The 19,140-nt window shown below is 35.8% G+C and overlaps 1 protein-coding gene across 1 annotated transcript in view; it reads left to right on the forward strand.

Moving 5' to 3' along the window:
• LOC149795449 (solute carrier family 23 member 1-like) overlaps positions 1 to 14,838 on the forward strand; it is a 37,639-nt gene extending 22,801 nt beyond the window's left edge. The window contains exons 5-12 of the mRNA XM_089965231.1: positions 136 to 167; positions 990 to 1,171; positions 5,512 to 5,632; positions 5,986 to 6,142; positions 7,440 to 7,693; positions 8,652 to 8,931; positions 10,295 to 10,390; positions 12,088 to 14,838. Of these exons, the coding sequence (XP_089821357.1) occupies positions 136 to 167; positions 990 to 1,171; positions 5,512 to 5,632; positions 5,986 to 6,142; positions 7,440 to 7,693; positions 8,652 to 8,931; positions 10,295 to 10,390; positions 12,088 to 12,377 (1,412 nt within the window). The 3' untranslated portion in view covers positions 12,378 to 14,838. The remainder of the gene's footprint in view (positions 1 to 135; positions 168 to 989; positions 1,172 to 5,511; positions 5,633 to 5,985; positions 6,143 to 7,439; positions 7,694 to 8,651; positions 8,932 to 10,294; positions 10,391 to 12,087) is intronic.
• The last annotated feature ends 4,302 nt before the right edge of the window (positions 14,839 to 19,140 follow it).

Here is a 19,140-nt window from a genome sequence, read left to right on the forward strand (position 1 = left end):
ATAAAAGTTATCTACATTGGCCATTCGTGAATTGTGAGCCTGATATCAAATCATATGATACATTAGGCTACTAAAGGGTCATTTCGAAATACAAGAGATGTTACATTAAACATACATGTTTTAATTTATTTTCAGATCCACACTTTTGGAAAGAAATTATTAGGGAGGTTGGTTGTTGTTTCATATGAATCTAATGCAGGAGCTATATATTTTTTCTCATATTTATTTTTGGCCAAAATTCTTTTTTATATTAATGAACCGAAAGCTCCGCTTCACGCATTTATCTTACTGGGTGTCTCTGTTTCGGCAGCTGATATGAGTATACGTATTGTATGTAAAACTATTAGTGAAATTGTCGTGTAATATAGAGAACGATACGGGAGTGCACATTACTTATATAATAATTTGCACATTTTTTCATGCAAATTACTTCCTGCTCTCTGACAAAATGAACTGTTGATAGATCACCATTGAGGTAACTTGGACCCAAAGTTGAAATGTATGTAGCGAAATGTGTTTGTTGCATGACTGCATTTTTCTCTTACGATCTTGCCAGTGTTATAAATTCTGGTAAACCGCGGGTGGGCCGTAGTCTATAGGGAAGTCGTATTCCACAGAAGGAATGTTGTTTATTAACTTAATACGCCGTCACTGGAATCTTGTCGAGTATATCATGATAATGATTTTTTTAAATAGATTAATTTTTCAGTAAAATTAAAGGCGGACATTAACATTGCTCGTATTTGTCTTGGCATCCTAGATACGAATAGTGAAAGAAAACCCTATAAAGCTCAAAGACAAAAAATTAATTGATGTAACGAATTTTCATATAGCAGATGAAACAGCATCAATTCCCATTTAACATGATATTTATCTGTTGGCCTATAATAAGTTTTATAATGTGGATATTTGTCAGGATTGCAATTTTGAAAGCAACATTCCAGATACATAGAAAGAAATATGACGAAAAGATTATTATTTTTTGGAAGGTCTCCGGGAACCTCATGACTGCGTCTGTCACACAGCTTGTGATTGGCGGGACAGGCATTATGGGATTTTTGATGAAGTTCATCGGTCCCTTGACAATCGCCCCGACCATCGCCCTCATAGGGCTTTCCCTTACTGGGGTCGCCAGCAGCTTTAACCAGGTCCATTGGGGCATAGCTTTCATGTAAGCTGGTCTATTCTATTTGTATTACTGTATAATGAATCAACTCAGGAGGTAAAATACATTGAAAGGAACCGATACCAGTTCTTAGCAAAGTAACCGGTATACAGGATTTTATATATATATATATATATATATATATATATATATATATATATATATATATATATATATATATATATACGGTTCTTTGTACAGCCGCACAGGTCGTGCAAAAAGCACAATTACTTGCATAATGCCTGTTTTGACGTTTCCAATGTATTACACTAAGTCACTTAGTGTTTTAGTTATATGTAGTTATATTAAATAAAGACACTGATATTGGGACATTACACTAATTAAAACGTAATTCAGTGGGTGTATGTGTCATGACCTTGACGTGGGTCCTCTGTAAAAAGTGTTTACTCGAATCTGGTTGTTTAGGCCATCGGCGTTGCCTGAGGCAAATACTAAACTTGGGTCTAAACCACTGCCCACGGTGCTATCAAACAAGGTCAACAGACAAACCCAGAAGTGATGCTATTAGTTTTTTATATATATATATAACTCTCTGCTTTGGTTTTAACTATCCAGTGGCGTACTAAGTGTAAATGGCGCACGGGGAGACGATAATGACCCTGCCAACAATTTTCCTGCAATTTAATAATTTTACTAGCTGTTTTGGCGCCCCAAGACCTGTGGTGCCCGGCGCAATCGCCCCGTCCACTCCATCTCATCCCGTTAGTACGTTAGGTATCTATCCTATTCTGTACAATTCAATTTATAATGAATTTGTTTAGTTCAAGTTATTTTCAGTTTAGTCTGGTGTAGACTAGCCTCATCCGGTTGATACTAGACCTATCTCACGTTCTCGTCCTGCTTTAATCCATGCATGCTAAATTGTTGTATTGATGTTGTACTTGAATCAGAGAAAATACATGTTTTGCATGACGTATCATCTAAGTTAGGGTGTACCAATGATAAAAGCAAAATGAGGTTGTAGCAGGATTGTGAATAGTCCAGATGGATATAAGACAACCGAAATATGACAGCTCTCAATAAACCAAACCATAGGCATTATGATGATTTTCTGAACATTCACTGAGTAGAAGAAAAGAGCTATCGTGAGCTTGTTTTATGTCTCAATGTTATTTGACGAAACTCTATAATCTAGGGAATCTACCGCGTGGAGTAACTTTGTTTTCGATGTTTTCGATGTGTTTTCTTTCCCTTCCATGAATTTTATTTAATACAGTATTCCTTTAATGTACAGATTGTCTCTTTCATTCAACAGTTGAACCAGACTTGTCATAAACCAAATTTTTTGAACTGTGTTACACATGTCAAAACTTACTGTAGCGTAATTACAAATTGAAGGATAATACATTAAGATGAATATGCAATTCTAAGTATATGCAAATTAGGGTCAATTCATCATCAAGCAATAATGTATTGCGTCTGTCATTTACCTATACAAAAATACATTACGTAAATTCACATCCATGATCAATCAAATGTTTTTCGAATAGCATTGAACGATTTGTGAATGCTTGCCACTCACACGCACAAACGGACACACGCAAGTATATATATATATATATATATATATATATATATATATATATATATATATATATATATATATATCAGTCTTACTGCCAGTGCAAGTAATAAATATACTATTGTGCTAAGAAGCCTTGCCGCATTTTAGTTTTAGTTGTTTATTCATTGATCAGTTAAAAACAAGTCCATTACATTGCATTGTATTAACCTAGCCTGTCTGCCATGTGAATTCCAAGGTTCCGTTTAACAGATCAGTCACTGCCTGAATACATGCTTTTTGCATTATGAATAATAATTAATGCATAACGGAGTTTCTTTTTAAATTTTTCAATTTGTAACACTCTCTAATCGACGGGAGTTTTGTCTGCAGGGATACATCATATTTTGAGTTGAATTTGTAGATATTTAAATATAACGCGAAAGAAGAATACTCCTTTTGACACTTTGGTAATATCGATGTGAAAGTTGAACACGATTAATTTACATTCTCGCTGGTGTAATATTTACACGCCATCACTTGACCTAATAATTGTCACTAATCATGTTTTCGAAAGCAACCATTTTTTTTATCAACAGCATATTTTTATAAGTATTTGTTTCCAAAGCTTTTGTCTGCATACCATATTCAGTTGTCATATTCGTTTTTTTCAATTTGTCCTTTTATAATTTAACTCATGGAGGAGCTTATGTCCAGTATATATTTTTAAGTTTCTGGCAAAGGTTTGCTCTGTTGTGTTTATGACAGCGATAATATTAGAAATTTCTGTCTCAGCATATAACAAACTTCATGTCACTGTCGTCCTTATTTCCGTGTCCTATAAATGAGGTGAGTTACTTATGACTCACTTACTGGTAAAGTATCTCGCAGTGCCTAAATTGCTACATTTTATGGGCACTTCAAAGTTCTTTAATTGTAAACACAGTCGTGGTACAACATCTTAGTATCAGAAACGGATATGTATAATCTTTAAATGTTTGGCTTCTTGTCCCATGACATATGTATCACGTTCTAAACACAGACACGAATGCACTATTGTGCTTCACGTAAACGACATTTGTACAGAGAAGTGTAAACCTCAGTTGCGTGCAATACTAATGGCTTGTTCTTTAACAGACATGAATATTCTATTTTAATATACGCCAATTATATTTTACTTAACACAATGAGGAATACTTTTACAGTCATTTTCTAGAAGTATGAACAACTTTACTCTCGTTTTATAATTCAATTTATCCATCTCTAACGAGGCACGGACTACTTGTCTCTCTAAATTTCCAAGTTCCAAATGAACAAGCGCGAACAACTATTCCATAGACTCATTTGAAATGCTAAAGGAAACAAGTACAATTCTCTGTAACAAATCTGTTTCATCAAGTTTCAATAATGTGTCTAACCCCGTGTTAAAAAATCTCAAAATAATGCCACCATTCCCATGCCAAATCCCGTTTGGAGCGTCTCACACCCTTTTCAGCCAGTCCTCGGAGAGAAACCTTTCCAGTCATTTAGCTGTTGATATTTTCCGTGATGCTTAAATTGACAATTGCACTATGACTGTAAATCACATATATGTTTTTGTCGCCCCCATGCGTCTAGGAATGCGTGTTACTAAAAAATCATCACAGTGAAAATCAGTGACTATTGTTTCACACACTTCTTCATAAACGGCGATATTCATGCGATTACCAGCTGATCCTGTAATTCGAATATATCATTCTTTTACACAGAGATGGATAATATACTGTACATATTTGACCAAATTTGAGAGCATATCAGAGACAAAAATAATGTTGGTCTTTATATCGTCACCATGTGGAGTAAATGTTTCCTCATTTATATCTACAAATACATTCAAGAACACTTAACACACACGAACTTGTGTCTTTGGTACCTACTAAGAAAGCCCAATCCCCCCCCACCTTCTCTTAGTTATATCAGATTAAATATGGTTTAAGGGATTTAAATTATAGACACACACACACACACACACACACACACACACACATATATATATATATATATATATATATATATATATATATATATATATATATATATATATATATATATAAACAACCTGCCACATATCTATCAACCGCACATCTGCATGGTTTATCTTCATTAGGTTTCCGTACCGCCAGCCGTTCACGCCTTAGAAAATCTACGAGTATCCCCTAACACTAGGAACTATTTTAACTCCGCCATCTTAGGCCAGTCAATGTATGCTTTCCAGGCACATTTCGCCAATATAACTGCACCACATTTGCCCCATGGCGACATAAACGGTATTTGCCTAGTCCGTTCTTTTTTATTCCTTTATATAATTTATCGGTTTCCTACCGTAAATACTGCCACTGCAGTCACACCACGAATGTACACCACTAGATTTTAATATGGACTATCTTACGACAGGGACATTCATTCCGTTTTGGCCTGAATCCACTACTAGTGAACCATGACATCATGGAAACTCACTAACACTTCACTCTGTGACGTTTGCTCCTAGTAATTGGCTAATTATTTCGGGCTAAGGATATTTCCGTTGCGCCGAATTCCAATAATCACACAAGTAATCATGCAAATCTAAGAATTCCTTAAAACGGGGCGCTATAACCAAATGCACATACTCCAAATTTATTACAGTATATATCTATATCTATCTATCTATCTATCTATCTATCTATCTATCTATCTATCTATCTATCTATCTATCTATATATATATATATATATATATATATATATATATATATATATATATATATATATATATATATATATATATATATATATTCTCTCTTCAGGACAATGGGCCTCATTGCAATAATCTCGTTGTATTTAGGAGCGATACACGTTCCCATGTGTGCATGGAAAAGAGGAAAAGGTTGCCACATTATAAAGTATCCAGTCTTTCAACTTCTTCCGGTAAGCCACAGATAAAGTACGAACAAAATCTATTGTTAACTTAACTTACTGAATTAGAAGAAAATTGCGAGACGTAATTGTGATAGATTTGAATTAAATGTATAGCGTTGCATAGTAATTAATAATATGATAATGGCCTGGAATAAATATCGTATAATTTTATTGTGACAAAATATGTAGAAGGTTCATGTTTAAAAAAAATCCAATATGTAATAAAATGCCAGAGTAGCGACGTTGGGAAATACATGTTTATTAGAATGCTATTCAGTTGACATGAAATTTTTGAAAAACGTCAGATGCTACTATGAGCAAACACATGTATCAACCTGCCTTTTTACCTTTATTCTTTGTAGGTTATTCTCAGCATTTGCATTACGTGGTTGTTCTGTTATATCCTGACCATTACTGATGTCTTCCCATCCGACCCAAACCATACCAACTACCTGGCTAGGACGGATGCCCGCAATACTGTTCTAAACAACGCTCCTTGGTTCAGATGGCCCGTCCCTTGTGAGTAGCTGAGTGCTTTTTGCAGATAGCACACCTACGTTGTGCCAACGTTGGCAGGCGATCGCATGACAGGCGTTGGGGATATGACGTTGGGTCAGCTACCAACGTTGGGAAAACACTAGTTGTTCTTTGATTATTATGCCGATGTTGAGATATATGCTTTTTCCCAATGCTGGGCCAAATGTTTTCAAGTTTAATATTTTCTATCTATAAAATAATTCACACTACTCCTCTTTAATTAGAACCCGTAAGTAAAGCATATTACTTGATTGAACGTTTCTATTTTTTAAAATATTTATAAAAAAAATATTCTATGCTCATATTTGCTCTGTAGTGTTGGGATATTTTCATGTTGTATAATAAAATTAGTTTGGTTTTCGAGAATTCAGGATTTTTTATATTGACATATATTTGAAAATCTTGTTCTGCACAGAAGTTATAAAACTGTTCGTGGAAACAAGGCGACGTGGTTAAATTCAAGCATGACAGGGATTTATTTTACTTTGACTTTTAGTTTTTTATATATATAATTCTTGTTTCTCTTGAGGAATAAACCAACCAGGATAGAATCTTTTTTTTAGACCATTACACACATCGATTCATTTAAAATGTCACGTGATATTTTTCTGTTGGGCATCCATTGACCAACAACGTTTGCCCAACTTGGCTAAATGACGTTGGCACAACGTCAGTTTGTTCATTTGCCCTTTGCTGGGCCAACGTGTCGGGCGAATGTTGGCTTGACCGATCATTATTATGACATTGCGTCGACGTTGATGTTTTTGCAATGTTCGCAGCTACGTTATCGTTTTCTAGACACGTCAGCCAAAAAGAAGGTCAATGAGGAAAACGACATAGGGTCATCTTTATTTAGCCACTGTAGGCCGACATTGGAGACCATGTTGACACTGAATTTTTCCAACGTGGGTGTAGTATTTGGGTTTGACGTTCATTTTAGATTGAAATCAATTGCGCCAGATCAAATAATGCACATCTATAACATTTGCTTTCACATCCTAAGTTCTTCGTTCTGGTCATGGATAGTTATTTCGAGGGCTATTTAATTTGAGACATTTTCATACGTGAAATGTTAAGTGAAGAGTTTACTTATGCATTTGTCTCCTTTTCTGACGCAAGATATTTTCATTACGTTAACAAATATGGGCGAGTGTCCAATCCACAGCTTTAAAATGAGCAGTTCTTCTTCTGTTGTTGTTGATAATGACGTGACATACACAATTCAATGTTTTAATTTGCCTCTTTATCTTCGTTGCATTTCTGTGTAACAAAAATACAGTTCCTTTTGGATGGCCTACGGTGAGCGCAGCTGGATATGTTGGATTTTTGGCTGCAACTTTATCGTCCATAGTCGAATCTGTTGGGGACTACTTTGCCGCGGCACACTTATCATGTGCTCCACCTCCGCCTGCTCATGCCGTGAACAGAGGAATTGCCGTGGAGGGATTCTGTAGCATATTTTCTGGGATGGTCGGAGCTGCCCATGCAACTACATCGTACAGCGGAAATATCGGAGCAATCGGGATTACAAAGGTTGTTCTCTTGCTCGCCGTGCGTCAGTTTTTAATTGATTTTACTCAATATATGGCATATTAAAGTTTAAAGTTTAAATGAACTACTAAAATCATTTTTTTAAAACTCCGTTAAACATGGCCTACTCTGGCATAAAATCACGAAGACACGATACAAATTTGAACCAACTATTAGACAAAAATAATATGAAAGGCCCATACTGCCAGGGATATTTGCAACTAATGTTGCTTTGTTAATCACTGTCTCAGTTGTTAGTAATGAATATGGGCATAAAGTGAATGTATAAGCTTGAAAGGAAGAAGTGTGCTTGCGTGTGGCTTGGATTTGTAACGTAGCTTTAACAATTTTTCAATTATATCATTACGTGTCCTGCATTGTGGCAGTTTACAGCTATATCTGGCACTGGAGCATCTTGCTGCAGACATGTACCATCATGTCGCACCCAGCGACATTATACTGACACCAGACCAAACACACCAGATGCTAACATCTTATTGCTGAGCACCTTGCGAGTCAACTGTTAGTACCATTTTTATAAGTTTTTGGTATGAATCCGACAAGGTTCGAACCCGCAAATTCACACATTCAATGCAGACGTCCTACCCACTTAGGCTACATGAGCGATCAAGAGGAAGAATTAAATTACTACTATACTTATTAAGTACTATTTCATGCCAGTAATTCTCTTCTTTTCCCATATATTACTGGCTATGATATCAATATACATAATCTCTGTGTATCAAGTCCCATTAAACCCACTATATTTATTTTAAACGACAAAGTAAGACGTTTTTATTAGCATGATGATTATACATATAATTTGGAATTGTAACTAATGGTGGTAATGTATATAGGAAAATGAATTACGTTTTATTTAGCAAAAGACGGCTGGGTCTTATTTGTAAATATGTTAAAATAAAAATTTGCTATGTGTGATTTCCGAATGATTTATTTACAGGTAGCAAGTAGAAGAGTATTCCAAACGGCAGGTATTATCATGGCCGTCTGTGGGATCATTGGAAAAGTTGGCGCCATCATCACATTGATTCCAGAGCCAATTATCGGTGGTACAAGTACTGTTATGTTCGGTATTGTGTCAGCAGTGGGAATATCGACATTGAAGTTCATCGATATGGGATCTATACGGAATATGACCATACTCGGAATATCTCTGATTCTTGGTCTTATGGTACCTCAGTGGATCAATGATCCGAGAAATGCAGGAGCAATAAATACAGGTTGGCTGAATGGTCGTTATGCTGAATTCTAGTGTGATGTTTGCAAATTGTGACATAGAAAACAGCGATGATATCTATGACGAGTACACAAATGTAACAGTAGTATATATATATATATATATATATATATATATATATATATATATATATATATATATATATATATATATATATATATATATATATATATGTGTGTGTGTGTGTGTGTGTGTGTGTGTGTATATATATATATATGTGTGTGTGTGTATGTATGCATGTGTATATATGTATATATATATATATGTGTGTGTGTGTTTGTATATATATATATATATATATATATATATATATATATATATATATATATATATATATATATATATATATATATATATATATATAAGGCTTTTTCGCTTCTCCGCACTATAATATGTCATTGGGGAAGGCAAATTAATGTATGCTTGGGATGAAAAGGTTTTGGAGATGGTGTAGAAGACACTTCGCATGAAATTGTATTTCCTTAATATCAATGTATTTATTTACTTTCATAAAAAGAGACTTCAGCACATATATATGTTTGCTAGTAAACTGCATACATTCCAGACAGTTTAGATTTTGTACTCGCCACCACTTCCAGTTGGGTTAAGGAGGTGCTGTCTTGAAATGACAAGCTTGGTAATGAACATTGTAAATAGAGAACTTAGCGCTGGCATGATTAACTTTGTCAGCAAAATTACCCTTTTCCGAAAGAAAAACGGTCGTAATGTAGAAAGTTGAGGAAATATTGGTGGATTCGTCAAAACTCGATCACAAAATATAACTGACATCGGCTTCTGAAAATGATTAGTTACGCCAGACCGAAAGAATTCGTAACATAGTGATATCTATCCATTAATAGTGTCATGAGTTATTTAAAGTCGTAACGTTGCAAGATTCTTATTGATCTTATTGCAAGATATCTTTGATAAAATGTTATTGTTACATTTTGTATACTAATATGTATTGGTACAAAGCAATTACAAGAAGAACAAAAACTTTGGGTTGTTTACTGTAAAGATAATGCCAAAAAGATTTTGAAAAGTGAATGAATATGATATGTGATAAATTTGGACCTTGCATACATAGCCATCTCAGCATGCTCCGGAAATTGTGAGAGTGCGGGTTCGGAGCTGGACAATTTCCGAGGTACCATTCAATATTCTTTATCGTTTGTTGCAGGGTACTCTCCATATAATCTGTATGTCACTATAAGTTCTATAAGTAGAGATATATTTATTACATTACCAAAACTTTTAAAATATAATTCTCTCTAGAACAGCTTTTCAAAGATATCCAAGTACTATCGATAGAAAACCTCATTGAGTTTTATATTTGCTATTGGTAGGAAACGATGAGCTAGACCAGGCTATCAGCGTGTTACTGGGTACGGCCATGTTTGTCGGGGGATTTATTGGCTGTTTGTTAGATAACACTGTACCAGGTATGTACCCCTGTAAGGCCCATTTATTTTATTTTGTTAATACATTTTGACTTTTTGATTAATTATCTCAGTATTGTGTAACTGTGCTTGTAGCTATGCTCCACATTTTCATCATTTTGTATCTGTCCTATCCAGAAGCAACTGCAGAACCAAACATCTTTTTTTTTTATAAAACAACTAGTTTCAATAAAATGAGCAGATTTTCGAAGAAAGAAGATATATCAGTTATTTTGTTTGGCATATTTTGTGATGCTGGTTGTAAATGTTTGTATGGCATAGTGGTAAACCGGTTTTTCTTCAACGTACTGACTTTTTCAGTGGTATAACGTGTCTATGCTTACACTTTTTCTGGCATACCGATATACCGGCCTTTGATCAACATACTGACTTTTTAAATGGTTCAATATGTCGGTGGTTATACTTTATCTGGCATATCGGTGATGATATAGTTTGTCCGGAATACATATACTAACATCGCTTCCACTTTTTGTATGGAATAATTTATCGGCAGCTATATAGTTTATCTGGCATACCGATATATTAGACTTTCTTCAACATACTGGCTTCTCTTTTTGGTACAGTTTATCGCTGGTTATATAGCTTGCCTTGCATATCGACAATCCAGCCTTTCCTCAACACATCGACATTTTTGTATGGTACAGTGAATCAGTGGCTATATAGTTTGTCTTGCATACCGTCATACCAGCCTTTCCTCAACACATTGACCTGTTTGTATGGTACAGTGTATCAATGGTGATTTGACTTGCATACGGTCATACCAGCCTTTCCTCAACACACCGACTTTTGTATGGTACAGTGTATCAGTGGTGATAATGTTTGTCTTGAATACGATCATAACAGCTTTTCCTCAACACATTGACCTGTTTGTATGGTACAGTGTATCAATGGTGATTTGACTTGCATACGGTCGTACCAGCCTTTCCTCAACACACCGACTTTTGTATGGTACAGTGTATCATTTTGGATAAAGTTTGTCCTGCATACCGTCATGGAACAGTGTATCGGTGGTTACATATATTGTCTTGCATACCGTCATGGCACAATATTGTCTTGCATACCGTCATGGTACAGTGTATTGGTGGTTACATAGTTTGTTTTGCATACCGTCATATTATATTGTACCGGTGAGTACAGTCTTAGTATTTGGCTCTATCATTCGCGTTACCCCGATAACAAGGAATATTATTCATCAAACTTTAATCCCGCGATTAATAAGCAAATAAATATTTAAAAACATACATAAACACAGTGGGCAAATATGACATTTAGGTACTTGTCAAAATGTGTTTTTTTGCATGCATCTTTTTGTCACGCCGTTCACAATGTGCTGTCTAATTTGAAGTTTTATAATAATATAATTTCACTTTGAGAAAAGATCAAGTTTTATGACAATATTTTATGTACAAGAAAATTTCTTTTTATGAGCATTGTGTCATTACATTATTGTATACGTAAAAAGAATACAAATAGTGTAAGGAGATGTGTAGGAATAAAACATTATGCAGACTAACTTGTTGAATAAAGCTCCATGTAACGTAACTGTAAACGTTGCCTGCAAACCTATATCGTCCATCACCGTACATTCTCTGCTATTTTCCTATTTGTAGTAGACAAAGAGGAAAGTTGAGGGAGTTCTTTATAGTTCTTTTTTTGTCTCTGTTTAACCTTTTTCTCAGGTACCGTGGAGGAACGTGGTCTCCTCACTTGGAGAAAGGAACTTGTGTCTTCATCCCTACAGTCCTCAAGGATGTCTCTGAAGATATACGAAATCCCTTTCATTACCAAATATTTAAGAAAGATAAATTGCATGTCATATTTTCCTCTCTCGCCAACTTTTGATAAGACAATAAACTTGAATTTTTGCCAGAGATCTGAGGAACGTGACGTTTTGAGATATACTTTTGACAACGATGCTCGTGTTGAGAGCAAATCTGAGCTCAGCAATGTTGCATCAACGCAGTTATAAATGTATACAAGTTTTGTCACTGTTTGAACATTACATTTATTTCATTTACATGCCATTTTAGTCTATTGTTTGCTATTAACTACGCCGATTAGCATCCATTTGTAATACACACACACACACACACGCTCGCGCGAGCCCACTTGGTGACTTTATACTAGTGATAAAAGAATTGAAGCATTTGGGAAACATTTATGCCTATCTGATGAAATATCTCATAAACCTTGTCAAAATTCAAGCCTAGTCCTTTATCAACCATGTATCTTTAATACGAGCTTATATTCATGCTATTTGATTTCTATGCACATTAAGTTAACTACGCATATAATTTAACAAGATACAATCTGCACCTAGACCGATAATCCTGTCCCCAAAACCCTACTTTAATTACAATGGTCGTTATTGGTGACATGTATTGGCAAGTAGGGTTTTCTTTCGTGACATACGTTAGTTTTAGAATACAGAGTATCTGGCACATTCACACACGTATCGCAAGACACTTACACTTACAGCGCACGGGATTAAAAGTCAGTCGTTCTTTTTTCTATTCATCCATTACTAACTTAACACTAAAATGAAGATTTTGTTATCTTTTTAAGAGGTGTATTTCCAAGATCGTCGGTCAACGAATCTAATTATTTCAGTTGGTCCTTCGTACATTCTTTTCATTTTTGAACGTAAAGTGATTTTGCAAGTCTGGCTATAACTATAATGAATTTGGTATGGACAAATCCATTATTTTGTTGGGGGGGGGGAAACTACAATATCTTGATGGGAGAGAAGGAACCTAAATTACTTTTTGGCTAAGTAAAATTTTCCGTGTTCAATGCTTAAACATTTTTGCAACTATTACCTTTACGTTAGAATAAGACTGGGACAGCAATAACTTCAACTACAGTATGATAAAACATTATAATACAGTCTACATATCGGTAAAGAAAAGGTGAAACGAAAGTGGAATTACTTCACTCTTGTAAAACTTGCAATATGTATTTCCTACTATATTGTATTTATCATATCACGACTTTTTGGACTTAAGCTAAGCATTCGAACGAAGAAAAAAACAAAACAACAGTGTTTGTAAAATTCACCAAACAATTTATTTATCCAGAATACAAACGAGAAAATTTAAAAGACACTTAACGTATTGTGAATTAAATCCTAAATAAATGTTATATCACAAGCCTAAAAGTATCGACTATTTCAAATCAACTCGAATGTTCTTAAATGTGCGGATGTGCCAAAAGATTTGACTGTACTGGTGAACCATTTGTTTTGATGTATTAGAGTGATATAAACCCGAATGTCTTCGAATGAGTTCTCACTAATAACACATTAGTGTTCTAGTCCAAAGCGTCAATGTAAGCTTCGCACTCTACGGAGATTCGAAATCGGGTCCGCGGGTAATCGGCATCCATCGCCTTGCCTGTAAGCACCAAACCCCAACGTCATCTCAGCCATGCACACATCACCAACAAAACGATGGTACAGTGAACGAAGGTATATAAAAATAATATCTGATTGTATGTATGTATGTATGTATGTATGTATGTATGTATGTATGTGTTAAATGCATCATTTATGAATATATCTTCCAGCTAGTCAGAAGGAAATAAAACCTTTCCCACACACCACGATGTTTTTGTGCCAAAGTCCATATTCTAAATGTATATGCTATCCTAGCAAATTGTATGTATGTATGTATGTATGTATGTACAACACGCCTTGACTAACCTGTTAGACTATCCGTTACTAATGCTGCACTGCTTTGTTGTTTAATTTATATTTACATAACTGTTGTGTACTGTCACACTATTAGTCAGCTGAAAGGCAATTCCCCATTTAAAACATATGGTATTGAGATAGTTCGGTTAAAAGTAGTAACAATGCACCTGATTAAGCAATTTAGCATCATATTTTTCACGTCTAATTTCGTCATTAAGTAGGTTGACTTACCTACCTTGGATCACATTATTCACCAATGGTAGCCTTCGACACACTGCCATATCTTCACCGATTCTTGGGGCTTATACATATTCAGCCGTATGCAACAGAGATACCACCCACTTTTAAGGGCTGTTTCAAAACTTCGAACTAGCTGACGACATTAGACTGAGAAAACATATAATATTTTAATAAAATAATGGTATGTACTAACTTACCCGAGTTAATATAAGTTGGATAGTTTCGTCTCATTTTTTTCACTAATGAACCAAATATACCAGTCAGAATCAGAGTGGCCTAAAGGTTAGTATTTTTAGTATGTACTATGTACATGTACCATAAGTGTCATGACCATTCACTCTACGACAATGTGACCAGTTTCATCGTTCACTAACCTATCAAATGCAAGGTCACGTTCCATTGCTGATTTATTTTTCAGCTGAATTTGTTTACTATTTTGTGTTAGAAACGTAACGTTATAAGACCAAAAGGAAACATTAAAGCTGATATGAAATTTTAATCTGATTTGTTTCAGAGTATATTTATATTTCATCCTACCAGTTAGAATAACTTATGCATGAAGCTGTCTTAAATCTAAATTACTAGACTTTATTAAATACTTCAACAAAGGACGTCGTGGTACCGTATGACCTCTAAAAAGGTAGCTGCTGGTGAATGTAGATTTGAAAATATGTCCTTAGAGAAATTTTTTAAAATTATCAACTTTTGAAGATTTCTGTTTAATTTATGTTTATGTTGTGATTTGGATGGCGAAGACGATAATATTTATTTCGATACAAATTAAAAGACTTTTTTGCCAGAAGTGTATCATATGATTAGTGTAAGTCCATGTACATGTATCGAGAGGCAACGAAAGCACAGGGGAGGTAACCAAATTGTGACTGAAGATCGACGATAGGAAAGCTGATCACTCCTTAATGAACAAATCGACTCTTTCACAGGTGATGTTGGTATCTAAGAATTTGATATCAACATACCACCCTGCTATGGTATGTCTTAGATGAGACATGTAACACTATATGTCGATTTCAATGGTGTTCAATTATTATTATTATTATTATTATTATTATTATAACTGATGCTGTTGCCGTGATTGATAATTAAATGTGGGGAAGCACCATTTTGTTTAAGATAAAAAGATAAAGGTTGAGAGACATATAAAGCTATTTTTCTGTATTTAAAACAAATGAAACCGGGGTTTATGATCCGTTCATCTGCCACAGGTCATGGATTGTGACCAAGACACCAATGTCTTGAATTCAGAAAGCTTCATGTTCACAACCACGTCATTTTGCTGTGATAGGGAAGGCATGCCTCATCTGAAAAACGTGATGCTTGGGAATGGCATTTATAACGAATCCATTGTATTGTAACGGCAGAACAATAGCTTCTCGTGGGTCGGTGGTTCTTCCCAGGGGTTTTCCCGAGTTTTTTCTCCGCCATTAATACTGGCCGCCATCATGCATAGTCTATCATGTGCTGAATAAAGGCGTTAAACCCCACAACAACAACAACAACTTAACGACAGAAGATTGTACACAAGATTGTAACAGATGTTTTCCACTCCAAAATTGTGTTGTATTAGGTATGGATAACACCGACATAAACCATGTCGATCTGATTGGAAGGTTGACACTAATGATCACATATCGTACCGTAAAATTAGACATTTAATCAGTTCACTCCGTGTCCATCATGGTCAGTGTGGCTATCACGTCGTGGCTCGTAGTGGTCACTTTATGTTTATTGTCCCCCTCAAGAAAGTCACATGAATATAATGATTTAATAGTGGTGGTCAACTACCTCGAATGGAATGCACCTGCCAGCTGAACTTTGATGGTGGAGAATGGTCTTTTGAAGCTGTACACGGTCATACTTAACATTCAGAGACTCGCACAATACAACATATCTAAATACAAGAATTGCTTTAGGTAACTGCTTTCCAGGACTTAAGTCTAACTCATCAACTACATTACCAGAAGATGTACATAACGAATCAAACGAAATCTTCTTCGCACAAAATGAGTCAGCCTCCATAATTAAAACCAATCTGGACGACAATATCTCAATGTCGTCTACTCCAGTAACGTCACACAAAACCATCACTAGTGTTCTAGAACCAATTAATGAAAGGTTAACGTAGACAATCTCAACGAACCAAATCACTAAGCTCAGTACCTCACTGCCAAATTTGTGCTTATCATCAAATAATGTTTCAGATCCTATAATCATGTCAGTTACACAAAATAATAGCCACATGAAATTGAACAGCCCTGGGATTAGTTAAGCAATAGTGACGCATTTAGCGTTGTCCTATGACGAAGCCACTCAAAAGTGAAGAACAACTTACCCGGAAACCAAAACCCACTAACTTCAGCACCCAAACAAGGGACATAATTCACATCAATTCAACAACTATCCGAAGCTAAGACTTTAAGCACAAATAAACCTCTCCACAAGCAAACATTTCAAACAAAGCCAGATTAAAAAACCACCAGATAAAAAAACCCAACCCTCCCCCAAATCCACTGTAGACAAATTTCAGGCAAACCAAACATTTGGAGATTTCCCCAGAAATAATAATTATCATCCAAGAAACAAAACCTATAAGTAAAATTAAACAACGAAACTGAAGGAATAGAAATAAACAGAATATCAAGACCCCCAAAATAAAACAAACACTAACAGAAGAAATAAAACAATATGGCCCAGTTCTCAACAACATTATTAACAACGACAAACATAACTACATAAGCTTCGAAGAAAGGGGATAAAACTCCCATACCTTCTTCAAATTAACAACCCAAAGAAGAAGTAGGTTCTAAAAATATTTCTGAGAACAGTAGTAACAATCCATCCACAAACCGTGAAATCCCTGAACAAAGTAAGAAACCAAACATTAAACAATAAACACAACACAATAAAACAAAAACAAAATATCACCATAAAGAGCCCTTAGTTTTCATGACATGCAACCAAACCAAAATACAAAGACTTTATGACAGACACATTGAAAGAGAGTTTGTAAAGAAACAAGGGGATGACTTCCGAATAGTGTACACCCAGCAGAAATACATCATAATCAAAAGCTCAACATTAAAACCAGTTGCCAAATTTACAGAAATACCTAAGATAGGTCCATTCAAAGTTAAAACTACACGGCACAAGGCAATACATTCCAAAACATAACAGGAAACAAAATCATACCACCCTCTCTGATTACAAATGTCATCAAAGTCAGTGTGACTCTGGACAGATCACTGACATTCTACAACCACCTGATGAAACCTCCAGCAAAACTTAACACTCGAAACAGCCTACTCCTGGTTCAGTCTGGGACGCCAGTGCTGAGACACTCAAGACAGCACTGGCACTCTGTTATTCGACAACTCATTATTGCTCTCCTGTCTGGGTTTGATTATCCAACATCAAGTTATTTGATGTCCAGCTCAACACAACAATGCGCATAATCTCTGGAACACTACGTCCTACTCCTTTACCATGGCTACCAGTACTTACAGCAACATTCCTTCTCCACATCTGCGTCGCCAGGAAGTAACCACAAAAGTATTGGCTACAGTCTATGCCTTTGAGAAACTTTCACTGTTCACTGACATCACCATACATCCAGCAGTCCGCTTGACTTCGAGACGCCCAATCTGGTTAGGTTCTTTGCCGGAGGATATGACAGCTATTTCGGCATGGAGTGTCGAGCGGTCTTCAACAGATGTAGCTGCGCCACCTGTGTGCCCTCCTGGTGTCAACCTTCCACGTCATCTGTGGACCACGCTGAACCGATTTCAGACAGAACAGAGTCGTTGTGCAGTCAACCTTGTCCGATGAGGCCAGGCCACTGACTCTTTATGTTGCTGTGAAGCTCTACAGACCATGCCACACATTGTGAACAACTGTCGCCTGACAATGTTCCCAGATGGACTGCAGGCTCTGCACCTTCCTGATGATGACGCTGTTAAATGGCCGAGTATGCACTGCACACAATACTAATAATTCTAATACTAATCAAAGTGGGCAGAGATGTGGAAGTAGAAAGCATAGTAAATCATTAAAAAAAACACAACAGAGATTAATAAAGCACAAAGATTGCTAAACAAACAGCGAAATAAATTAAGGACAATCCTGTTACAATTCAGGGACCACCCCCACCCACGATGATTCCCCATTCAAATGCCATCAGTAAAGCACTGCATGAATGTTAAAGCAAAGTTCGATTTTCTGAGAGGTGCATACTGTGGGGCCACTTCACGTTTAGATGAAAGCGCCCCCAAACATGTAGCAAATGTAGGGGCTCCACCAAGTTACCTTCATAGTTAAAAGTCAAACGTGCGCCAACTACAGAGGCCCTCACGAACTAAAATCAGACCACTAGCCTCTCAAACGTAGAGAGATTAACATTATTAAGCTAATGGAACAACAAAATATTGCATACTATCAAGCGGAAGAGAAAGTAGTAAACACAAAAAGCATACTGGAAATAATGCATAACTCACAAAATCAGCATAAGACCAAACCAAAACAAATCAAAACCAAAACCAACCAGTCAACAGAAAAAAGACGGAGACACAAACCTCAAAACTCAATCTAAACAAAAACTCATGATAAACAAGCACATCAAACAAAAACACTTCAGAAAATATAAAACCAAATCAAGTAAATATAACAAAACTACAAAGTAAACAAATCCAATGATAAAGCAAGCTACGACCCCACCACCCCGCTCAAAACTACTACTGAAATTTTCAGTCACCATTACCCAACTGATATTGATTAGGTACATGCTTGA

The sequence above is a fragment of the Sinohyriopsis cumingii genome, chromosome 7 (genome assembly GCF_028554795.1).
Source record: "Sinohyriopsis cumingii isolate HCF-2022 chromosome 7, ASM2855479v2, whole genome shotgun sequence".
Classification (NCBI taxonomy): domain Eukaryota; kingdom Metazoa; phylum Mollusca; class Bivalvia; order Unionida; family Unionidae; genus Sinohyriopsis; species Sinohyriopsis cumingii.